General features: G+C 33.3%; 1 protein-coding gene across 4 annotated transcripts in view; it reads right to left on the bottom strand.

Annotated features, from left to right (window-relative positions):
• LOC126881432 (zinc finger protein 227-like) overlaps positions 1 to 4,063 on the bottom strand; it is a 159,983-nt gene extending 155,920 nt beyond the window's left edge. For 2 of the 4 annotated variants that reach the window (XM_050645707.1, XM_050645708.1), the window contains exon 1: positions 3,262 to 4,063. In XM_050645707.1, coding sequence (XP_050501664.1) covers positions 3,262 to 3,502 — 241 coding nt within the window. In that variant the 5' untranslated portion in view covers positions 3,503 to 4,063. The remainder of the gene's footprint in view (positions 1 to 3,261) is intronic. The other 2 variants (XM_050645706.1, XM_050645709.1) reach the window with 2 other exon arrangements.
• Positions 4,064 to 27,226: the final 23,163 nt, after the last annotated feature.

Genomic DNA, 27,226 nt, shown 5'->3' with positions numbered 1-27,226 from the left:
CAATAACATATCGAGTTAGTACAAATTTTATATTTTAGTATTACTTATTGTATATCTATGTAATATTAATATTATTTATAATTTAAACATATTAAAGTCAGAATTTGGTATTAGTTTTTTGAAGGTAGATTAAATGTAAGACCAAATACTTACGATGTCGGGATAGTATCACGAGGTTTTTTCCTGGTTTTCCCTCGTGATTTACTATGGAATCTCTAACGCGAGAATATTACTGTCATCGTTGCATTTGGTTGTCTTTTTAAAAGACAGATCACATGCTATGATTTTTTTGCGATGGATATTCTTGAGTTGAGATTGATTTCATGTAATCGAATGAACTATCTTTTAGTAAAGTCGTCCCAGGAACGCAACTCATAAATATTGGCGATATCATTTTAAAGTCTTCTAAAATGTATAATATACGTCTGAATTGCCAATATAAATGAGTCAGATTAAATAAATTATTAGAAGAATTTTTTTACTTAGCAACAACATGTTTGTTTATTTTAATAGTATTTTGTATTTTGACAACGAAACCCGATTTGGGCTTCGAAACGTTAATAAATTCATTTTTTAGTAAAATTGTGGCTTATTTCCCATAAAAAATACGTAATCAACTTTTCCATTAAAAGTATACCGAATTCTTTCATCATTAAGGGATAATATTGGATCCATCAATATTCCTATAATCTCAGACATTCTAATAAACGAACTGTCTTTTTCATTAACAACAAAACTTTTTTATCTTTATCAACACTTCTTAATCTTTCCACTTTCATTTCATCTTTAGTGTCATGTGTCATCAAAGTTTTCAATTACACACACATACCTAAAAGCAGTTCTACCACGCTTCCCACCCATAAAAGGTGCAACTATAAAAGAGCCTTGTTTAATATCTTCCTCGTTTATAGGTTTTAGTGTCGCAGTTTCCTCTAGGAATTCCTCTTCTGCTTCGTCACTTTCCCCTAAAGACATATCTTCTATCTCCTCATCACTATCTGATTCATCTTTCTTTGACTTTTTCTTGATTGTTTTTGGACAGGTTTTCTGTTTTCCTTTAATGGACTCAGCCTTTTTGTCTTTAAATAACTTTGTATTCTTTTCTTGTTATTATTTCTGCAGCATCAATTCTTCGTTTAACTTGTTTTATGTTAGTTTGAACTATCTTTTCCAGAAGCATATGCTCAAACACTTTCTCTGGTGTTTCTTGCCCAACAGAAAGTTCAGTGATTTGACACCCTTGTAATGGACTGGAGGATTGGCCAGTGATTTGGTGCTATTTTAATAGGCCTTTTCATCGATTGTCATTTGTTTCGAGCTTCCGTCATATGTTGTATAATCTGTGTATCATATCAATATATACGGATCATACTACATATGACAGAAGCTCGAAACAAATGACTGTGAATGACATGCCCTATAGAGTGATAGATGATGAACCAATGATCCCTTGCTCTTCTGATGAACGGTTGCAAGAGACTGTCAACCATAACCTGATCAAACTAAAGTAGTTAGTGGCGATAGTGTCACATGTCACACTATACCCATGTTTCACTGTCACAGAAACCCCACAGTGTGAAAATCTGTGGGGTTACTGTTACAAGCCTAAAAAATAATAGATAAAGACAATTGGGCCTTTAAAATAAGTTTAAATGTTTAAAATAAGTGACGCAATACCGTATACCATGCAGAGAAAAAATCATAATTAAATACAAATAATTTTGAAGAAATCCAAAATTTGGACTAATATATCAGAATTTCAAATTCGAATTAAAATACATATATAAATAAATACTATGATTTTAACATAAAAAACAGAAGGGACTGAAACAATTTGTTTTTAAATAATCTGTTGAAATGCAATAGATGTATAATATAACATCATAATATATGTAATATAAAAGCATAATATAAATTAGTATTTAATTTTGTCACACTAACCCTAGGTGACCCTACCGGATTTCACAATTTTGATATTTATCAGGTTTTCCCTCGAACCCCTTGATATGTTGTTATTCCTGACTGAACACGTTCATAGCAGTGATTGATTTATACGATGGTAGTCGAGATCGATGGCTAACAGATATGATCCACAAACCCATTTTCTGCAAAAATTGACATGGCACCTTCTTTGCCTGTACCCTTCAATTATATTATCATTATTATATTGTCTTTAAACCAATTATGGGATATATCAGATTTTTTTAACATCCTACACTAGGTTCGCTTTCAAGATGCAGTAGAAATAAACAAACCAAGACAGGTTAAATGCTACTAGGAGCACTCCCGAATCATAATTTACAATGTATAAACTTTGGAAATCATTATTTGGGATTTACAATGTATATACATTGTAAATTATGATTCGGTTGTGCTCCTAGTGGCATTTAACGTGTCTTGGTTTGTTTATTTCTACTGCATCTTGAAAGCGAACCTAGTGTAAGTGCTCTACACTTAGTTGCAAACACCTTAAGGCAGCACCAGATATGCGGTATTTGGCAAATACCGAGCAAATGCTTGCTATTTGCCTATTAGTGTGGATGGGTTGCTTGCTATTTGGCATTGACCAATTTTAGTGCTTGTCGAATATTTGTTGTGTTCCCGTACATTGTCGGTCTTTTCAACACTTCAAAGTAAACAAATATTCGCCGTTTGAATATTTTTAGTGTTATCCACATATTTTTGCAAGCACAAGCAAGTTTTTTAGGTTAGGTTAAAGTTTATAACGTTTATTAAAGTAGTTTAGTTATTGTCACAGAGTGTAGAAAATATTGAAAATAATAAATATGGAGTGGACCAATGAAAGTATTTTACAATTTTTGGATGCATATGAAAATGAACCCATAATATGGAATGCAAATTACTTTTTTTTCTGCAATTTAATAATAAACTTCCACCAGACATAATGACAAAAGCAGCTGAATTTATAAGAAGTTCTGTATCACTATCCATTATGTACCTTTTTTTGTTCGTTTAGAATATATTTGCTGTTCCCACAGTGGCTCTATATACGAAAAATCTCGAATATGTGGTGCAAGGTGCTTGCCATTTAACGGACACTTTCATGAGCACTCAAATATTTGATATTTAGCAAGCACTTGTTCAGTATTTGCCAAATACCGCATATCTGGCGCCGCCTTTAGATTAACGATTCGTTAATCTAAGGCAAACACACGCTAAACACAGTTGCTCGAAATTACATAGTCTAGTTTACCTCGGAGGTCCAGAAATACTACTTCTACTAAATATTTTGTTACTAACCTTTTTCTGTTTCTTGGATTTCTCCAAATGGATTAAGTTTATTTTCATGTTCTCTTTCTGTACTGATGGGAAATTCTTTTACATCTAAGTATTCATAAGTGTCATGTGTACTTTGCCCATTAGATTCCTCCAGAATTTCACATTTAAGGCCATCTAAAAGGGCACCATCTAAGTCATTATATTCTATTTTACACGTTTCCTCGATAATTTCTTGTTTGACTACCATTTGATTTTGATTCATTTTTAATTACACTTGATTATTTAAATAAGGTAGTCTAATGTTTACAGTTACCCTACAATCTGCCCTTCTTTTTGACACAAAATAGTCACATTTGCACTAAATACTTCACACTACATACACCAATCCATTAACTTTTACACTTACATATTTTTGTACTTATGTTTTTAAATTAGGATTCAATTTAAGTGACTGTGTTTAACAATTTGTATAAAAGGACCACAGTAAAGGAGAGCACAGTAAAGGACAGTTCTTCTTTACTCTTTACTGTGTAAAAGGACATCAAGTTTAGGGCAACCAAACATAACCAAATTTGTAGTTGACATTTGAGGTAATCTAAAAACACTGACAGTGTTGCCATGTTGTAAAATATTTCTTTAAAAGGTTTGTTCCAACATGAGGTTTGTTCCAACATGAACTTTTGGACGGTCCAGAAACCGTCACGAAACTACTTGTACCGTTTGTTGTGCGCATGTTCGTAATTGTATCGCCCAGTTATCGTCCCATGACGGTAATCATATATTTGTCATTTTTGTTGGTGCCAGCTTGTGTGCTTTTAGTCGATCAAAGGCTCAAAAACATCCTAGTGCGCAAGTCAGTCCAACCAGCACATTATGCATTTGCCCGATTACTGAAATGATCATCACGAAACCGTCACCGAAAGATCACAATTCTTGTTGGAACAGTGGGAAGGACGATCCGATGGCGATCATATTTTTGTTGGAACGGATTTTGTTTACTGCGCAGAAGCGTTACCGTTTCGTGACGGTTCTCGGTCGTGTTGGAACAAACCTATGAACTTTTGGACGGTCCAGAAACCGTCACGAAACTACTTGTACCGTTTGTTGTGCGCATGTTCGTAATTGTATCGCCCAGTTATCGTCCCATGACGGTAATCATATATTTGTCATTTTTATTGGTGACAGCTTGTGTGCTTTTAGTCTACCAAAGGCTCAAAAACTTTAAAGAATTAAGTCCTAGTGCGCAAGTCAGTCCAACCAGCACATTATGCATTTGCCCGATTACTGAAATGATCATCACGAAACCGTCACCGAAAGATCACAATTCTTGTTGGAACAGTGGGAAGGACGATCCGATGACGATCATATTTTTGTTGGAACGGATTTTGTTTACTGCGTAGGAGCATTACCGTTTCGTGACGGTTCTCGGTCGTGTTGGAACAAACCTACTGTAACATCTAAAATTCAAAATTGAATAGAACACAAAAATCGAAAACAAATGTTAGATATAAATCAGAAAATATATTAAAAGCATTAAAATTATATAAAAATCAATAGTGGCAATAGTTAATAGAAATACTAAACAATGTGAAGATTTCTAAACTGTAACTAATAAAATATCTAAAATACTAAATAGTAATAAAAAGAAACTAACTTAAACTGTAGACTGTAAACTCTAACTAACAAAATATGTAAAATACTAAATAGTAATAAAAAGAAACTAACTTAAATGAATATAAACTAACTTATGAAATAAACATCTAAATTATAAAAAAAAAACATTTTAAACAAGGTCTAAATTCATATGCCTAAATTATAAACAGATATGGCAACACTGTTCACAAAATTCATGCTGTTGCATGGCCCTTGCCCTAAACTTTATGTTGTCCGTATAAAAAATTTAATGCTACATTTCCTCCTCTGTCCATAATTTCTTTCAATAATCTAAAATCCTATTATTTTATTCCAAAATCCCTTCCACTTGGTTTTGAGTTCCGATGTTGATGTTGACATGACTTCTTATGACCAACAATAATGACCTTATATGCCAGTGCCAAGGGCCTGGATTCCGTGCACTGTAGCCAAATCACACAACACTTTTTTCTATGCACTGTAGATATCTACAGTCGCCTTCTTTCGATGTCACGTGTCATGAAAATATTTGAATTTTTAGCTTTAATTGAATTATTTTCTAGTTTTGCTAGGTTATACTCTAATTGATGCTGAAGTGACACTTAGTAAAACAAGAAAATATTTGAATTAAAACTAAAAATTCAAATATTTTCATGACAATTGCCATCGACAGAAAGCGACTGTAGATATCTACAGTGCACGGAATCTAGGCCCAGGACATGGAAATGATTTTACCTTTACTGTCGACTTTCAATAGGACATTCCAAGACTTTGACGTTTATGAAAGCGCTGGGAGGCAAACTGTCAAACATGTGTTTGTTTCTTCGCTGTGTGTAGGTACACGCTAACGTGTACGCAAATAAAAAAGTTAGGTACACGTACACGCGAATTAAACTTCATCAAGCCAGTGACGTCATTATTTAGCGTGTGCAGTGACTTTATATTTTGGTACACGCTATTTTGATATGTTTAGTGTTTGTTTGATAGAAAATATTTTTATTAAGGGAAGGGGAAGGGAAGCAAAACTATTCAGATGTTTCAAACTAATTCTAATAAAACAATATGTAATATAAAAGTATTTATTCAGGTTAGCAAAATAAATATTAGTTAGCATGATGTATACAAAATACTGCTAAAATAATTTTTATACGTAAGTTAATTATACCAGTTTACAGGGTGTAACGAAAATACAGGTCATAAATTTAATCACATATTCTGGGACCAAAAATAGTTTGATTGAACCTAACTTACCTTAGTACAAATGTGCATATAAAAAAAGTTACAACCCCTTGAAGTTACAAAATGAAAATCGATTTTTTCCAATATATCGAAAACTATTAAATATTTTTTATTGAAAATGAACATATGGCATTCTTAGGATAGTAGCATCTTAAGAAAAAATTATAGTGAAATTTGGACACCCTATAAAAATTTTATGGGGGTTTAGTTCCTTTAAACCCCCCAAACTTTTGTGTACGTTCCAATTAAATTATTATTGTAGTACCATTACTTAAACACATTTTTTTAAAACTTTTTTGGCTCTTAGTACTTTTTCTAAAAGTCGGTTTTTATTGAGATATTTTCAATATTTGTCAAATCTACCACATATTTGTATATGGTTAAGTACGATTATGGAGACTTGGTAATAATATGAAAATTTATGTATGATTTACATTTTTAGGTATATTTTGAAACGTATTAAAAAAGAAGCCATATCTCGATAAAAGGTGCCTTCTCGAAAAAATACAAAGAGGCAAAACAGTTTTAAAAACACTGTGTTTAACTAATGGTACTGCAGCAATATTTTAATTGGAACGTACACAAACATTTTGGGGGTTTAAAAGAACAAAACCCCCATAAAATTTTTATGTAAACATATTAAAAAATAAGCCTCAACTCGATAAAAACTGCCTTATCGAAAAATACTAAGAGTCAAAAAAGTTTTAAGAATATTAAATTTAACTAATGGTACCACAATAATAATTTAACTGAGACGTACACAAAAGTTTGGGGGGGGGGTTTAAGGGAACAAAACCCCCATACAATTTATATGGGGTGCACAAATTGCACGATAATTTTTCTTTAAGATGTTCCTGTCATAAGAATGCCACATATCCATTTTCAATAAAAAATCTGTAATTGTTTTCGATATATTCGAAAAAATCGATTTTCATTTTGTAACTTCAAAGGGCTATAACTTTTTTTATGTGCATATTTGTACTAAGGTAAGTTAGGTTCATTCGAACTATTTTTGGTCCCAGAATATGTGATTTAATTTATGACCTGTATTTTTGTTACACCCTGTATATTGGTGTTTATTTTTGCTGTGGTGTTCATTTTTATTTATACTATACAGGGAGTTGAACTTGTTACGATTTTCATAGAAAATTGGTTATAACTTTGTAAATACCCTGTATAACATAATAAACCTTTATATTTTTGTGATATGGAAGTTAAGATTTCGAACATAAAATAAAATATAGGGTGTTCCATTTAAAAAATTTCAAAAATTTAAATTAGTTCCAAATAAGTTTGGTCTGCCACTATATTATCGAACGCCGTAACATTCTAACTAATTTTAGTAATTTTTTAATATGAAGCTCAAAGTTTGCTAACATTTTTGTTACTAACTTTTATTGCTATCTATTACTATAGCGGTTGCTTCTGCCATGACTTCTGCTACCCTTAATCACGAATTTTTGTCTCTTATCTTTTTCATACTGTTTTAGAATGTTGAAACTCATTAAAAGAACTAAATAGTAATTGCCCACACTCCGTAGTTAATTAAAAAAAAACACTAAACAAGTAAAAAATAAGGAAACTCTTAACAAATCAAACATAACGCGATTAGACAAATTCTAACCACATTCTGACACTCGCGATACTTACAGATACTTAATACCACAGCATACACGTGGCTCAAATTAGCGTGTACCAAAAAACCCAGTCATATAGTACACGCTAAATAACGACGTCACTGACATGATGACGTTTAAGCGTGTACCTAACTTTTTATTTGCGTACACGTTAGCGTGTACCTAGACACAGCGTTGTTTCTTTTATTATATTTATATTTTATTATATTATCCATGAAACTATAAATATCAAGATAATAGGTTTGTTCCAACACAACGAAGAATCGTCATGTAACGATCGCGTTACTATATAATTAACATTCCATGGGAACGAATTAATTACGTTCCATCATGATACTATAAATAAAGTTGTACTGTAAATAAAATGTTATTTATAGTATCATGCGTTCCATGGTACTGCGTAGGACGGTGATCGTTACATGAATGGTTTCTCAATAGAGAGTTATCAAGTAACTCTATAGACCGCTTTACAGCTTGCAAGAAAACTTGCTGCAATTTCTTGCATGCAAGACTTTCATGCAAGTCTATTGGATGGTCTTTTACAGCTTGCAACCCGGCTTGCATGCAATTTGATTGTTTTACCCTTAACCTAACTTACAAACTTTTTTTTAATTACTTTATTGCTGTTTATTTAACTTGGTAAATTTCGAAATGCCGGGACTATCAGAAATAACCAAATAAAAAAGGAAAAAGGCGGTAGCAGCAACTTTAAGTATTATTATTGCTGCAGCCAGCCTTTTAGTCACTAATTTAGAACGTCGAGATCGGAGATGGTGAGTAAGATCTTAGTTGAACAAGAAGAGGGGTAATAATGTATCTCCAACAGAAGAATTTATCCAAGTAGATAATGAAAATGACTCTAATTTTCTGGGAATGAATGTACATTTTAATAAACCCTTGGGAAAAATTTGAACAATTACAAAGAAATCTATATTTCGAAATACTATTTCTGCGAAACACAAATTAATTATTATCCTAAGGTACTTAGCTAGAGGAGAGAGAGCTTCCGTAGCTTAATATACAATTATTTACAATAATTATAGAATCTCAGAAAGTGCCATTTCATTATTCATTCATTTCCATCGTTAATATATTTCCATATATTTCACAAAGAGAAAACAGCTGATCGGCATGTATTCGTGAATCCGTGTCGTCAATGATATTTGATATTGTGGAAAAATCAAATTCCCCTAGACTTGCATGAAAACTTGCAGAAAAAATGGCACCAAACCGATTATCGCGCAATTGCAAGAAGTTGCATGCAATAATCAACTGACGACATACTGCGCATGCCTTTAGGCAACTTTCTTGCGTCTTGCAGGTAGAATTGCAAGCTGTAAAGACCGCTTATGAGAATACGGTAACGTTATAAATAACATGTAAAGTATACAGTAAAATAGCGTTACCGTATTCTTCTAGGGTTACTTGATAACTGTCTATTATTAGCTTTGTTCCAACATGAACTTTTGGACGGTCCACGACGATCACCGTCCTGCGCAGTACCATGGAACGTATTATTTCGTTCCCATGGAACCCATAGAACGTTAATTATCTAGTAACGAAACGGTAATCTGACGCGGTTCTTGGTCGTGTTGGAATGATCTTATTTTGTTATTTTTTATGTCCATTTACTCTATCTTAGTTTCATTTTGTGAACAACTGTTTGGTTTGTACAATAAATGTTTTATTTAATGCGTTTCATTGTTAAAAGTAATTTTTTAAGTTATTTGAAACAAAAACTAAACTTCCCTAATAGCACAAGGACGTCCAATGGACGTCCATTGGACGTCCTTCACGGACTTTAGGGACGTCCATTGGACGTCCGTTTTCGTCCGAGGAACGTCCTTTATACGTCCTATTTTGGTCCAAATGTCGCGCTACCGAACGTCCATTGGACGTCCATCTAAGGTCCGAGGGGACGTATATTGGACCTTAATCGGACGTAATTTGGGCCTTGATCGGACGTCCTAGGGGACGTAAATTGGACCTTAATCGGACGTAAATTGGACCTTAATCGGACGTAAATTGGACCTTAATCGGACATAAATTGGACCTTAATCGGACGTAAATTGGACCTTAATCGGACGTAAATTGGACCTTAATAGGACGTAAATTGGACCTTAATGGGACGTAAATGGGACCTTAATCGGACGTAAATTGGACCTTAACCGGACGTAAATTGGACTTTAATAGGACGTAAATTGGACCTTAATCGGACGTAAATGGGACCTTAATCGGACGTAAATTGGACCTTAATCGGACGTAAATTGGACCTTAATCGGACGTAAATTGGACCTTAATAGGACGTAAATTGGACCTTAATCGGACGTAAATGGGACCTTAATCGGACGTAAATTGGACCTTAATCGGAAGTAAATTGGACCTTAACCGGACGTTCTAGGGGACGTGAATTGGACCTTAACAGGACGTCCAATTTTGGTCCAAATGCCACGTTGCCAAACGCCCAATGGAGGTCCACTTAACATCCGAAGGGACGTTCGGTGGACGTCAATTGGGCCTTCATAGGACGTCCCAGTTTGGTCCAATGTCTTGCTGCCGAACATCCATCTAATGTCGTGGGAAATAAAAAATATATTTTTTAAGGAACTTATATTACATCTTATATTAAATTACAATTATTGGATATTACATTATTTACATTAAATTACAATACACTTCTCCAAGAAATTAACGCACCACCTTAAATATGGGGTATTTTTGATGTCTCGTATTTCCTAAACCTGTTGTTTCATCTAAGTGATTTTTTTATAATATTATAGCCTAGGCTATAGGTTACCTCCTTAAGCTTGTCATGCACAGGGAGCTATGCTGTAATATATGTACATTATATCATATCGCTCTCTATAGTAATGAGTGAGCCTGCAGACAGAAAACAAATGGTTCCATATGTGCAGGCTCACTCATTACTATAGAGTGCGATGTGATATAATATATATTACAGTATAGCTCCCCGTGCATGACAAGCATAAGGAGGTACTTAACCTATAGCCTAGGGCCTAGGCTAGAATATTATAAAAAAATCACTTAGATGCAACAACAGGTTTAGGAAATTCGAGACATCAAAAATGCTCAATTTTTAAGGTGGTGCGTAATCGGCTGTATATACAGGGTGTAACAAAAATACACGTCATAAATTAAATCACATATTCTGGGACCAAAAATAGTTTGAATGAACCTAACTTACCTTAGTACAAATATGCACATAAAAAAAGTTACAGCCCTTTGAAATTACAAAATGAAAATCGATTTTTTCGATTATATCGAAAACTATTAGCGATTTTTTATTGAAAATGGACATGTGGCAGTATTATGGCAGGAATATCTTAAAGAAAAATTATGGTGAAATTTGTGCACCCCATAAAAATTTTATGGGGGTTTTGATCCCTTAGATCCTCCCAAACTTTTGTGTATGTTCCAATTCAATTTTATTATTGTGGTACCATTAGTTAAATTCAATATTTTTGTTTCTTAGTATTTTTCAGATAAGGCAGTTTTTATCGAGTTGCGACTTCTTTTTTAACATGTTTACATAAAAATTTTATGGGGGTTTTGTTCCTTTAAACCCCCCAAATGTTTGTGTACGTTCCAATTAAACTATTACTGAGGTACCATTAGTTAAACAGAATATTTTTAAAACTTTTTTGCCTCTTTGTATTTTTTCGATAAGGCACATTTTATCGAGATCTGGCTTCTTTTTTAATATGGTTCAAAATATCCCTAAAAATGTAAAGCATAAATAAGTCTGCATATTATTACCAAGTCTCCATAATCGTACTTAACCATATACAAATATGTGGTGGATTTGACAAATATTCAAAATATTTCGATAAAAATTGACTTTTCGAAAAAGCAATAAGAGGCAAAAAAGTTTTTAAAACGTTGTGTTTAAATGTTACTACAATAATAATTAAATTGAAACGTGCAAAAAAGTTTGGGGGGGTTTAAAGGAACAAAACCCCCATAAAATTTTTATGCGGTGTCCAAATTTTACTATAGTTTTTTCGTAAGATACTGCTGCCATAATAATGCCACATGTCCATTTTCAATAAAAAATCTCTAATAGTTTTCGATATATTGGAAAAAATCACTTCATCTTGTAACTTCAAATGAATGATAAAGGCACAGAGACTTAGATGGCGAGGTCACATTGAAAGGATGCCAAACACGAGGACTCCAAAAATGGTACTAAACTACACTACAGCTTCAAGAAAGAGAAGAGGAAGGCCGAAAAATAGATGGAAGCAAGAGGTCGAAAAAGATTTGGAAAGAATGGTGCTACAGGGTCAGAAAAGAAAAATGAATAACAGGAAGGAATGGAGAAAAATCACATATCAAGCCAGAGAAGATCTCAGTACATAAAGAAACGTGAAAATGAAGAAAAAAAACAAACTTTTCAAGCCATGGGCCTCTAAGACCCTTGGTGCTATTATATATATATATAACTTCAAAGGGCTGTAACTTTTCTTGTGTGCACATTTGTACTAAGGTAAGTTAGGTCCAATCAAACTATTTTTGGTCCCAGAATATGTGATTAAATTTATGACCTGTATTTTTGTTACACCCTGTATATATCTACATACTTCGTCTAATTTACTAACTGTTGCACGTCATCCGCGTCGTAGCCTGTGAGGTTGCATGATACCAACACGAAATATTTAGGCGGTAGGTGTGTTCTTTTTTAGAATCACTTTGCCGAGTACACTGGAATTACAGCCACTAGACATATTTTATTATATACGCGTAGAAATAATATTTGAAGATTTCTATTAATGTTAACCTAAAGAAATACACAATAATATGTTTCATTTAATTTGTATAAATGGATTATAAAGCGTTTTTATGAAGCAGATTTGTTCGGATCACACTGTAACTGTAATCGAACGAAGGTGACATTTTAGAATAAATTGGTAACATTTATTTGACAGTTACGGTGATGACACTTCATATTTGTTTATATTCTTTACTATAAGTATCTGTTTTATTTATTATATTTACTGTTTTTATTATTTACTTTACTATAAAAAGATCCTCTACTATAAAAATATAAATTTCACCTAATTTTATAACGACTTGGAATAATCGAGGTATCTGAACTTTTTTAGTTGTTATTGTAGACATACTTATACAAAGAAACCTACCGGCTTTTTGCCAAGAGTTCAGAGCCGTTTTTTAATTATTAACAATGCAGTGCAAAAACTCTTGCACTGCAAATCTTAAAAGATTATAACTTAATTCTTGTTCTCTATTTCTTAAGTTTTTACTTATTTACATTGAATATTAATTTGTTTTGTTGTATAATCCACGTTTACAATAATTATGTGACATATTTGATTTAAAATGGATTCAGGATCTTTTTATACTTTGGCAACTATGTCAACTTAGATCTCTGGCGTAGATAATGATGTGCAACAAATTAGATGGACTGTAGGTTATATTTGGTTCTTGGGACATCAAAGTATATTTTTTAGACATTCTTAGTCACTGATGTGACATACCTCCGATTTGTTTTTTCATGAGTTTTGTAAGAGAGACTAAAAGCTTTTTTTATAGTCACCTCCTGTTTTCATATATTTTTTAACATGTTTTGTAGTAAATTCAACTATCTATTTACTACAAAACATGTCAAAATTTACATGTGAAAGCAGATGATCCTAAAAATGGTTTTTCGTCTCCTACAAAATTCATGAAAAAGCAGATAGGAGAATTATTGTACATTACAATTCTCTGATGTTTGGGAAAAAGGGCTTAAGTCAGAATTGCACATCGATAATGTTTTGATGATTTCTACAGTACTGTAGTAGATTCTACTGTACATACAGTTTACATCTACAACAGTTTTTTTCTGGTCCAGAAATCATCAAAACATTATCAATGTGCAATTCTGACTTAAGTCCTTATTGCCAAACATAAAAAAACAATCTGGTCATTTAACCTAAATTACTACTGTTTCTTAAAATGAAGAGCTTACCCCATAGCGTCTCTTATCTAATCTAACAAGATCGTGCACTATTCTAACATACACAGGCACAGCACACAAGCACTATGCTCCGTTTTTCACTATCACCTATCACTCAAACTAGTTCAAAAGGATTTGTCCTCTTCAATCTTCTAGTTTGCCCAGTAGTATCGAGGAGCTGGATTTCCTCGATATTCTTGAACTTATGAAGTTGATGCTCGTGACCCTGCTATCTTCTTGATATTTGTTGATAAAGTAATAACTTATTATGCATGGACAATGTGGACTTTCTTCCAACTAGCCAATACACTTTTTATATCTCTCTTTTGCCTTTCATAGCCACAAGGCTATACATTTCCTTCTTGGTTTTTTTTTGTAGGCCACTTTCAGCTGATTCTAAAAAAAATTAAAATGAACGGTAATTTTTCTATTCTTTACAATTAAAAATCAAAAGAAATAGGTACCTATTTACAGGTAATAATATGCATGTATAAATGATTCGTTTCATAAAGAATAAAGAAAATTGAAAACGGATTTTATAATACTTACAAAATTGTTTAAACAAGAGATCTAGCCAGAGCCCAGAGCAAAAACTAGCAGACAGTACAGCAAAAAAGCCACTAATTTCCATTTCCCACACCCCCTTATACACCAGTTAATAGGGAAAAAAATCATCGATTTCACGTAAAAATGTTAAGCAGGGTTTTGAAGGTTTTAAGCGATAGATGAGATATAAATGATGATAATTCCGTGAAGACGTACAGCTAATTTTTCTTCTTCTTTTTTTAAAACAGTGATAAAGAATGAAAAACTAAGTTTTTTTTACTATAAAACGTTTCTTATCCATTTTAGAGAAAAATGTTTCAAATAAATATTGTAGACCTTAAAAAGTTCTTCAATTTGGTGTGACACATATTGCAATATATTAACAATTGACCGAGATAATTGTAAAAAACTCTCATTTTTGCACTAATTTTTAAATATTAATAACTGTATTTTTTGCACAACGATATTTAATTTAACTACTTTAAATTATGCCAATTAATGGGTCATTTTAGTGAGCTAAATTTCAACCAGATCGACCAAATAGTTTATAAGTTATTCAATTTGTTTATCCCAGACAGCAATTGTTTAAACAACTGTTCTTGCCCTAACAGTGACTCTAGAGATATTTTACAAATCGCAATCGATTATTTGAGACTTTAGTTTTAAGATGTATTGAAAATGTTTTAAGATTTTATCAAAATTGTTGTTAAAAAAACCGCCTGAAAAAGACCCTACTTTTTAGGTTATGTTATAAACAATTAGAATAACTTTGACAGTTTTTACGTTACACGCTCGTATGTAGGCTCACTGAAAAGCTGGTGAAAATATACACATTAAAATAATAAAGTGGATTTTATATGACTAATAGAAATCGAGTTAGAATTTTTTTTTCAATAAATCATATTTCCATTTTTTATAAACATTAAGAGCTGAAAATTGAATAAGTTGTTTAAGAATGTCTATATTTTACGATCCAGTTTATAGATTGCATATGCAGTAAAAAAATAAAAAGTCATGACTCATTAAACTGATGGTACTCGTGAAATATCGCCAACAAATGTGAAGGTGAGAATAGCTTCGTTTTATTTTTTAGAATGGAATCCCAATTTGAAACATGTTGAAAAAATTTGCAGTTTAATTGCTATTACTTGCTTTAATTTTAACATAATTTCTCGTAAGAATTACTTATATTTTACTAATTAAAGAATATTATTTATATAAATATACAATAATAATTAGCTCAGGCCCAGAAAATAAATTGGTTGAAAACACGATCTTATCCATAAAACAAAAAATATTTTTAGCAGTTAGTAAAAATAAAAAGCAATTGATTCAACTTTTATGTGCAGAGCTCAACAAATCTGGGTACCGAACTAAAGTAGCAGATGAAGATGCAGACGTATTAATAGTGCAGACAGCTCTTCACGAACATACATATGAAACTAACAAGACCATTGTAATAATTGGTAATGATACTGATATACTCATAATATTGACGCAACTCTCTGCTCCGGACAATAACATATATTTAAAAAAAAAAGGCGCAAAAGGAAAATCTATCTATTATAGTTGTAATAGTTTTAAACATTCTCATCTAAGAAAATACGTTGGGTTCTTATATATTTTTACTGAGTGTGATACAACTTCCTCTTTTTTAATCAAGGAAAATTCAAATTATTAACTGCATCGTCAGAAATTGTAGATCTGATAAATATTTTTTATGACGAGAATGCTAACAAGGAGGACATCATGAAAAACGGATGTGATATCATTGTTGCTTTGTATTCTGCTGCAATTGATGTTACATATAAAAAAAATTAATAACATATTGGCATTAAATTAGTTACGTTTTTTACAATTTATAAGAAATACAGGGAAAAAATCTTTTAAATTGGAAAATTTGCCCCCAACAGAAGGTGCAGGTTATCAGCATGTACTTCGCGTTTAACACTGGTTAGGTAAAAAACTGGATGCTACCCAGTATGGATGGAAAAAAACTGATACGGGTTTTGAACTTATTTACACCTTAGATTGTTTGATACCTAAAGAGATATTAAAACAAATTACATGTAAATGTTCAACGGGTTGCAAAAAATATGGTATAAACTGTACGGATCTTTTTACAAACTGTGCAGTGGAAGAAGAGGAGAAAAAAATGTTGTAATCGCGCTGCAGTAGTTCTTGACGATGTCGAGTCAGACTTTGTAGAGGATAAACTGTATCTTGCCGAGAAGCGATTTAGAAGTTATAGACGTTCACTAGAATAATCAAATTAAAATTCATAAACAATGTTTTACTTTTTTATTTTTATAATTAATTATATGAATTTATTAAAATATATATATTACTATCAAAACAAATATATGAATTTTATTCTAATTATTGAACTTAACATACATCATTAAATAATAGTGCAAACATATTACATATTTATACTTATTAGATGCCTATCTAAACAAATATTAATAGCTTCATTAAATTAAATAGCATTTCATAACAATTCAAAAACAAAATAAAACAAAAATTAGTTTTTTAAAAACTATTAAGGACTTTTAAATACTTTTTAATTATTTCAAACAAAAAAAAAATAATGTATTGTACTAATTTATAATTATTTTATATTTATATAAAAAATATACTTTAATTAATAATTTAAATAATTTTTAAGGAATACTTGTAGAGTTCAATAACTTTTATAATAAAATTCAATTAATTGATTTTCACGGGATTTTACAATTGTGCAAGGTGAAATTTACACAATTTTTAGTATTTTCTTGAGCTACTCCAGTTAAAAAAGAAGGTTGTGCATGCTATGGAAGGTGATAATATATTGCAGTTTTCTCCCAAAAAAGGAAGCGAAGCTTGAACAATTCCCACCTTCACTTTCGTTGGAGGTGTTTCACGAGTACCATCAGTTTAACAGGTCATAAGTTTTTATTATTTCACTGCATATGCAATCTATAAACTGGATCGTAAAATATAGATGTTTATAAACAATGCAAAATTTGATTTATAAAAAAAATACTAACTTGATTCCTATTTGTCATATAAAATTATTTTTTCTTTTATAATATGTATTTTTTCACCAGCTTTTCAGTGAGCCTACATGCAAGCGTGTGACATAAAAACTGTCAAAGTTATTCAAATTGTATATAACCTAGAAAGTAGGGTCTTTTTCAAACGAGTTTTTTAATAACAATTTTAATAAAATGTTAATTTTTTCTTAATGCATCTTAAAAGTAGACTCTCGGATAATTGATTGCGATTTGCTAAATATCTCTAGATTCACTGTTAGGGCAAGAACAGTTGTATAAACAATTGCTCTCTGGGATAAACAAATTGAATAACTTATAAACTATTTGGTCAATCTGGTTGAAATTTAGTGCACTTAAAGAAACCATTAAATGGCATAATTTAAAGTAGTTAAATTACATATCATTATGTAAAAAGTAAAGTTATTAATATTTAAAAATTAGTGCAAAAATGAGAGTTGTTTGCAATTATCTAGGTCAATTGTTTATGTATATTAACATGAGTACTATCAAATTCAAGAACTTTTTAAGATCTACAACACTTATTTAAAACATTTTTCTCTAAAATTTACAAGAAACGTTTTATAGTCAAAAAACTGAGTTTGTCATTCTTTGTACCTGTTTAAAAAAAAGAAGAAGAAAAATTAGCTGTACGTCTTCACGGAATTATCATCATTTATCTCTTATCTACCGTTTAGCACCTTCAAAACCCTGCTTAACATTTTTTCATGTTTTTTTCCCTATTAACTGGGGTATTATAGATGCATTTTTTTCCAATCAAAATTTTTACTTTACTAAATTTTTAGGTTATCGGTTATGTTATGAAAATGAAATGTGATGACCAATGACCACGAGACGCTACATAGATACTCGCGCGGCAAATTTGAAAATGAACGCAAATTGAACAGTACAAGTTTCTGTACATAAGTTTCTGTACAAGGCAAACTAAAATCCGTTGCGTACGATGCGGGTCTGTGGACGCTTGCCTTAAATGGCCTCTCTTAAAATCTTGTAATGGAAAATTTTACCCCTCCAGGAAGACATTGTACTATGTTCATAGAATATCTTGTGGTAACTTTCCACCCATAATTTAATCAGATAGATGTTCACGGAATAGAACGGTAGTACCTACATTCCTGGAATGTTTTGTGTTGTTAGGATTAAACTTTTATTTTATTTATTCTTGAATATTTCCTATTGTTAAACATTGTAACCAATAATTTACAAATTAGATTTTCATTACATTACATAAAATCAAAAACATTTTTTGGATATTAAACTATATAGTTTGTTTATAATTGTAATAATTGCATATACAATTTTGAATTAAGATTTAATCTTTTCGATTTAAACTACAGTAAAACCTGTGTTACCGGCCCCCTGCAAACACCGGCCACCTGTATTAACGGTCAGTTTAAAAATTCCCCAAACCAATTACAGTAAAACCTGTCAGTAACGGCCACTAAAAATGAAAAAGCTATTGGCCGATATAGAAAGGTGACCGGTATTGCCAGTTTTTGTAGTCTAGATATAATTGGTTTGGGGAATATTTAAACTGGCCGTTAGTACAGGTGGCCGATTTTATCAGGTGGCCAGTAACACAAGTTTTACTGTATATCTAGACTACAAAAACTGGCAATAACGGCCACCTTTCTATATCGGCCAATAGTTCTTTCATTTTAGTGGCCGTTACTGACAGGTTTGACTGTATTTCATTAACGTAAAGTTAACGCGTAAGTTAATATTTTATTGAATTATTTTGCTATTTGATCCCGTAATTGGTATAATGTGTCCCGTAATATAATATATAAGCGTTCATAAAACGTCCGTATTTCGTCCAGTATGGACGTCCAAAGGACGTTCAACGTCGGACGTCCAAAGGACGTCCATATTTATTCCGTCCGAAGGACGTCCAACGTCGGACGTCCAAAGGACGTCCATATTTATTCCTTCCGAAGGACGTCCAAAATGGGACGTCCAAAGGACGTCCGTTTATAGTCCATGGACGTAAGGACCAAAAATGGACCTATTTTGGACGTCCAAAGGACGTCGTGTGCTATTAGGGTTTTGTAGCGTAGTAGTAGTACAGTATAGCGGCGAAACGTATCCAATTAAACATCATCAATAATGCAATAATGAATGAAAATAATTTATAGTGCAACAAAAATATTTTTTTTCCTTAATAAAGATTTATTGACATAAACTGCGATAGTGAGGTTATGTATACAAAATCAAACTGATAATCAATATTGGAAATAGAAGAATTTATATCAGATTAAGTGCGTTTTTATTTTCTGTTTATATTAATACCTAATATCACTAGCGGGACACGGCATTTTTTTAAATGTCTCATTTAAACATACACAAAGCGTCCTGATAAAATTTCAAAAAACCGCCACCATGAGCAGGTCGGTCGATTTTGCTTTGACACTTTGTTAACGCTCAGAGCGAATAGAACATTTAACTCACAAAGTAAAATTTAGTTTGAAAGTAAAATAATTTATTCTACAGATTTGCGTAGAGGAAAGTAACAAAATATGGAATAGTGTCCTAATATGGAATTCCTTGATTTTTCCGAAAATATAAGTTGGAAGCGCACTACAAGACCATTCTCTGTTTCAGTCGCTCTCTTTATTATCGTATTCACACCTCTGTGTCAGATACGCGAACGATGCGTATCTGGTAGGCGCGTTTTGTTTTATCGTCTCGCAAAAAATTTCAAAGGTAAATATATTCAACGAGTACATTGGCAGGAATACAGACTTGTTATGTTATTGAGTATATCGATAGTACCTTTATTTTAATATCTTATGACCTTCTGTAATTAAAACATTACGACTTGAAAAAATGTTGATACTAGTTTGAAATAATCTACAAATCCAAATTTGGACAGTCGTTGGTGCCTAATTATGAAATAGTGGATTAAGTGCATAATGTGTGGGCTCATTATGAAATAGTGGATTAAGTGCATAATGTGTGGGCTGGTGCTGGTCCAGAGTTTTATATACGGATATGTGATGTCTGCTAGTGAATATTAAACTACTTCTTTCATTTTTCACAATTTACATTTAAATTTATTTGATCTCAGATGTTTATGTCTATTTTTGTGTTTTTGTTATTGATATGTTGGTTTATACCTATATTCCACATATGGGTGGGAATATAAAGACCTTGGGGAAACAACAAAAATATAAAGACCTTAGAAGAGAAGAGAAGTGCATTCATAGAAGAAAAAAGAGAACTTATGAAAATAGAATACTGGAAGAACTTGAGACATTAAAACAGGAAAATCAAACAAGAAAATTCTATAAAACTCTGAATAATGCAAGAAAGGAATTTAAACCAAGGCTAAGACTATGTAAGGATAAGGAGGGGCACATACTCGATACAAAAGAAGAAATATTGAAAAGGTGGGTGGAACACTATAAAGAACTACTTACCATCGAAGTAGAAGATCCAAATCAACCGAACCCAAGAGCAACCAACAATACACCATTAGAGCCTCCATCAATTCAAGAAGTACGGGATGTAATAAAACACCTAAGAAATAATAAATCTCCAGGAAGTGATGGTATATCCGCGGAACTTATTAAATATGGAGGTGCTACCCTGACTAATCAAATATATAAAATAATACTGAGAGCCTGGAATGAGGAACAAATCCCGGAAGAGTGGTGTCTTGGAATCGTTTGCCCGCTACACAAAAAGGGTGATCAATTGGAATGTAGAAACTATAGGGGAATAACCCTCCTTAATACAGCTTACAAAATATTTTCGAGCATCTTATATGGTCGCCTAAGTGAATATTCAGAGGAGCTTCTTGGAGAATTTCAAAGTGCTTTTAGGCCTGGTCGATCAACAACAGACCAGATCTTTGTACTAAGACAAATACTGGAAAAAACCAATGAATTCAATATCGACACATACCATCTTTTCGTAGATTTTAAATCGGCCTATGATAGTGTCCTAAGAAATAAATTGTATGAAGCCATGGATGAATTCCACATCCCTGAAAAACTGATAAGATTGGTTAAGGCTACAATGCGTAAAGTCGTTTGCAAAGTCGAAATACAGGGTGAACAATCACAGGCGTTTGAAACGAATGTTGGGCTGCGACAAGAGATGTGCTGGCGCGTGTCTCCTCTTCAACATAGCTCTGGAAAAGGCGGTCAGAGATGCCCGAATAGACAACAGAGGATATATTTTTAATAAATCATCCCAAATTTTGGCATATGCAGATGACGTGGACTTAGTTGCCCACACAACACGCAAACTAGAAGAAATGTATACCATCTTCTCAAATGCCTCAAAAAATATGGGCCTGAAAGTAAACGATGAGAAAACTAAGATGATGGCATCAACACCCAACAATAGAGCCAGAACCATCGGTCACCAATTCACTGTTGATAACTCTACCATTGAAGTGGTGGACAAATTCACATACTTAGGCTCCCTGATCACCAAGGAGAACGTCATGACGGAAGAAATCAAGCGAAGGATAATCCTAACTAACAAATGCTATTTTGGACTAAGTAGACATATGAGAAGCAGAAATTTAAGCCAAAAAACAAAAATAACCATATACAAAACCCTTATACAACCAGTGTTGACATATGGATCGGAGACATGGACCATCTCCAAGGCAGATGAAAACCTTCTGCTTATATTTGAACGAAGGATCCTGAGAGGCATATTCGGTGGCATCTGTGAAAATGGTATTTGGAGGAGGAGGCACAACTACGAGGTATACCACAGATATAAACATATATTTGGTGGTAAAGACGTAGTATCTCTTATAAGAATAGGAAGACTAAGATATGCAGGACATCTAGCAAGATCACAGCATAACAACCCTCCTAGAAGAATCCTTATGTCACAACCTGTGGGAAGTAGAAATAGGGGTAGGCCAAAACTTAGATGGAAAGATGGTGTAGATGAGGATGAGAGAAAAATAGGCGCAGCAAACTGACAACGGTTGGCAATGGATAGGACTGACTGGCGTAATAGACTTGGGAAGGTCGAGGCTCTTTCATAGGGCTGTAGCACCATTGATGATGATGATGTTGGTTTATACCTATATTCCACATATGGGTGGGTACCTATTCCATATTTGGTTACTCATTTGGGATTTTGTTTTTTTGTTCAATTTTTTTTGTTAATTAAGATATTTAATAGAAGGCTTTTAATTACTACATAAAAATGTATGACTGATTTATCACAACATTAAACTGTTTTCTGTGGTCTGGTCTTGTTTGTGTCCTTTGCTCTGAAAGACCTATGAGCAATTATGTTCCTCGTTAATTCCTTTAATCGTTAAAATATATATATAATAATAAATAAAAAAAAATAATAATAAAATAAAATAATAAAAAAAATGGAAAATAAAAAAAATAATAAACAACAAAAAATATTAATTATATACATGTTTATATAGCACATAGTAATCAAAAATAACTACAAATGTAAATAAATATTGAAGTGTAAATCATTGTTATCACGGTAGATAGTATGATATAAACCATAGTCAAGATTTGTAAACATGTCTCTAGAGCAAAATAAGTTCGGCTAATGGATTAAGTCCACAGTCAAGAAAACCAAGGACACACACACACGCAAACTGTTTTCATTTCTATAAAGGTATTTTTTTATATCCCAAAAACAAAATGGTATTCCATAATTGGCGACTTTCCTCTATTATAAACGCAAAGTAAATTAACTCTGGTTAATCCGATCCGAATATGGACACTGTAACGTTTCAATCAGCCGATTGAACGCTACACCAAGCGACCCTACTATCGTCGAATTAATTTCTTCAATTCTTTTAAGGTATTTAAACCGATACGAATTATTACCGGGTCAATTTTCCATTACCACGTAAATGAGAGACAATATCTGATAAATTATTATTGTGTTTGTGTGTAGGCCGTTAGATATACGGCTCCTACCTTGGGAATAAAGCTGCAGGCGAATCCTACCTTGGGAATAAAGTTGCAGGCGAATACCACATGGGAAGCAACTGTAGCTGGAGAAAACTCTCTTGGAGAGCAGAACTTGACAGCGACATCTCGCAACAGCCCACAGTATCCTGAATTCAACTACTGATCACTGATCTACTGATGCATCAGAAGAATGGCTTCAACAAGATAGCCCTAGAATTCCCACGACTCAGAGGCGGCCCGTCGGGGTAGGCAACCTCTTAAGGGCTGCCTTAGGGGCTGCCTAACCTCTTCAAATGTACAATACAATAATAAATTATTTATTAATATAAATTGCTTATTTCAAAATTGTAATTTATAAATTTTGACATAATACGTAAGTATCTATAATAAAAAAGCTACTTTTTAATTTCTCTTCGAATTGTAATTATTGAATGGGAAAAAGTATTAAATTGGCGACCGTCATTGCGACCGTCATCGCCTCGAAGAAATACATTTTTGAAGTGAAAACTTCTTGAGTTTCGTTGTGCACTTTTTGGATGGGGAAAAAGTATTAAATTAGCGACCGTCATCGTTTCGACGAAATAAATTTTTGAAGTGAAAATTTCTTTAGGGACGTTGTGCACTTTTTAGATAGGGAAAAAGTATTGAATTAGCGAACGTCATCGCGACCGTCATCGCTTCGGCAAAATAAATTTTTAAAGTGAAAACTTCTTTTGGGGACGTTGTGCACTTTTTAGACGGGGAAGAAGTATTGAATTAGCGACCGTCATCGCTTCGGCGAAATAAATTTTTGAAGTGAAAACTTCTTTAGGGACGTTGTGCACTTTTTGGATGGGGAAAAATTATTAAATTTGGATGGGGAGAAAGTAATAAATAAGCGACCGTCATCGCCTCGACGAAATAAACATTTGAAGTGAAAACTTCTTTAGGGACGTTGTGCTCTTTGTGGATGGAAAAAAGTATTAAATTATCGACCGTCATCGAGACTGTCATCGCTTCGATGAAATAAATTTGTAAAGTAAAAACTTCTTGAGGGGCGTTGTGCACTTTTTGGATGGGGGAAAATTATTGAATTAGGGAACGTCATCGCTTCGACGAAATAAATATTTGAAGTGAAACTTCTTTAGGGACGTTGTGCACTTTTTCGATGGAAAAAGTATTAAATTAGCGATCGTCATCGTTTCGATGAAATCAATTTTGAAGTGGAAACTTTTTGAGGGACGTTGTGCACTTTTTGGATGGGGAAAAATATTAAATTAGCGACCTTTATCGCTTCGATGAAATAAATTTTTGAAGTCAAAAATTTCTTTAGGGACGTTGTGTACTTTTTGGATGGGGATAAATTACTAAATTAGGGACCGTCATCGCTTCGACGAAATCAATATTTGAAGTGAAACTTCTTTAGGGACCTTGTGCACATTTTGGATGGGGGAAAAGTATTGAATTAGGGACTGTTATCCATCGCTTCGACGAAATAAATATTTGAAGTGAAACTTATTTAGGGACGTTGTGCACTTTTTCGATGGAACAAAGTATTAAATTAGCGATCGTCATCGCTTCGATGAAATCAATTTTTGAAGTGGAAAGTTCTTGAGAGACGTTGTGCACTTTTTGGATGGAGAAAATATTATATTAGCGAACCTTCATCGCTTCGACGAAATAAATTTTTGAAGTGAAAACTTCTTAAGGGACGTTGTGCACTTTTTGGATAAAGAAAAATTATTAAATTAGCGACCGTCATCGCTTCGACGAAATAAATTTTTTAAGTGAAAACTTTTTTAGGGACGTTGTGCACTTTTTGTATGGAGGAAAAGTATTGAATTAGGGCCGTAATCGCTTCGACGAAATAAATATTTGAAGTGAAACTTATTTAGGGACGTTGTGCACTTTTTCGATGCAAAAAAGTATTAAATTAGCGACTATCATCGCTTCGACGAAATAAATATTTGAAGCGAAAACTTCTTGAGGGACGTTGTGCACTTTTTGGAATTGGAAAATTATTAAATTAGCGACCGTTATCGCTTCGACGAAATAAATTTTTGAATTGAACATTTCTTTAGGGACGTTGTGCACTTCTTGGATGGGGAAAAAGTATTGAATTTGCGACCGTCATCACTTCACTGAAATAAATTTTGTACATATATAAATTATGTGTATTTATACATAAATAGCATAGGGCATACGCATCGCGTATATCGTATATGATATAGGTATAGCACTTCTTTTAGGATGGGGTAAAAGCATTGAGCTCGTAATTTATATACTATAAGAAGTTTTCACTTCTGTCGGCACTCCCACGAGTGCCTTCAATTTTTTTTTATTTAAATTTATATGTCTCGACAGCGATGGCCATTGACACAACCAATATTGGTTATACAATAATTAATTACAATAAGGACTTAAAACTAATTATTATAACAGTTAATTTCTAAATATTAAATAACATTAGGTAAAAATTATGAAGAAAAAAAATTGAATATACAATCATTGGATACTATAGAGACGTACAACTAATTATGAAATTGCTTCGGTCTTCTTGGAATACTTCGGACGTTGTTTAGTCATAGTAGCAGTTGCATATGAACTAGTAAGATTACTGGAAGAATTGGGTCCAGACATGGTGATGCTAACAGTGGGAGAACATTGATTTAAATTGTTACTCATGTAGTCAAAAGTAACTTGAATTTGTTTATATTACGCTTTGGATGTCTCGCAAACATGGTGATGCTAACAGTGGGGGAACATTGATTTAAATTGTTACTCATGTAGTCAAAAGTAACTTGAATTTGTTTATATTATGGCGCGTCCACATTGGTAAATTTTTCGTGCGTACCAGCTGTTCGTCGCAAATATTTGCGTGCTCGAAGTAAATTATGCTAGTGTGGACGTGTTCGTCGCATAAAACGAACGCAAGAATTTTCGACGCACACAACGCACACGATCTAGTTTGTCAGTATTCGAGCGAAATCAAATGATTTGCGTCGCATTCGTTTTCCAGTGTGGACGCTGCTGTTCTTGGTACAGTGACGTCAGAAAAAAGTCTACTATTCAAAAATGGGTGAAAATGCATAATTGCACTGTAAAGTGCATAAAATGCATCCAAAATTGCATAAATATAAAAATAAAGTCAAAATCAGTATACTAATGAACAAAATTTATTATTTGGGGGGGTTTTGGGGTCACTGAATACGATTACGCCATCAAAACTGACCCCCGGATCACCTGGTGCCCAAGGTCACGGCAAGAGACGTCATCTTCAGGAGCTTCGATGGTTTTCGGCATTAAATCGATGCAAACGGATTACTCACGAGTCATAGGGGTCGCTAAATACGAAGATGCTATCAGAATTGACCTCCGGAGTACCTGGTGCCCAGGGTCGCTACTAAGGCACGTCATCTTCTGGAGTTTCGAGCGATTTCGGCACTATATTGATGTAACTGGATTCGGGGGGATTTTGAGGTAGATAAACACGAATATGCCATCAGAACAGACGTCTGGATCACCTGGAGCCCAAGGTCATTGCAAGGGACGTCATCTTCTGGACTTTCGAGGGCTTTCGGTATTAAATTGGTGCAAACGGATTACTCGGGGGTTTTTGAGGTCGCCAAACACGAATATGCTATCAGAATAGACCACTGGATTACCTGGTACCCGACGTCACAGCAAGGGACGTCATCTTCTGGAGTTTCGTGTGGTTTCGGTATTAAATTGATGCAAACGGATTACTTACGGATTTTTGGGGTCACTAAACACGAATATGCCATCAGAATTGAATTTTCGGAGTAGCTGGTGCCCAGGTTCGCTACTAGGGCACGTCATCTTCTGGAGTTTTGAGGGTTCTCGGCATTTAGTTGATGCAAATGGATTACTGGAGGGTTCTTGAGGTCGCTAAACACCAATATGCCATCAGAACCAACACCCTGTGCACCTGGTGTCCAAGGTCACTGCAAGAGACGCCATCTTCTGAAGTTTTGAGGGATTTCG

Source organism: Diabrotica virgifera, chromosome 3, assembly GCF_917563875.1.
Source record: "Diabrotica virgifera virgifera chromosome 3, PGI_DIABVI_V3a".
Lineage (NCBI taxonomy): Eukaryota > Metazoa > Arthropoda > Insecta > Coleoptera > Chrysomelidae > Diabrotica > Diabrotica virgifera.
Note: the sequence above shows the minus strand (reverse complement) of the source record. Positions and strands in the feature narration are given on the sequence as shown.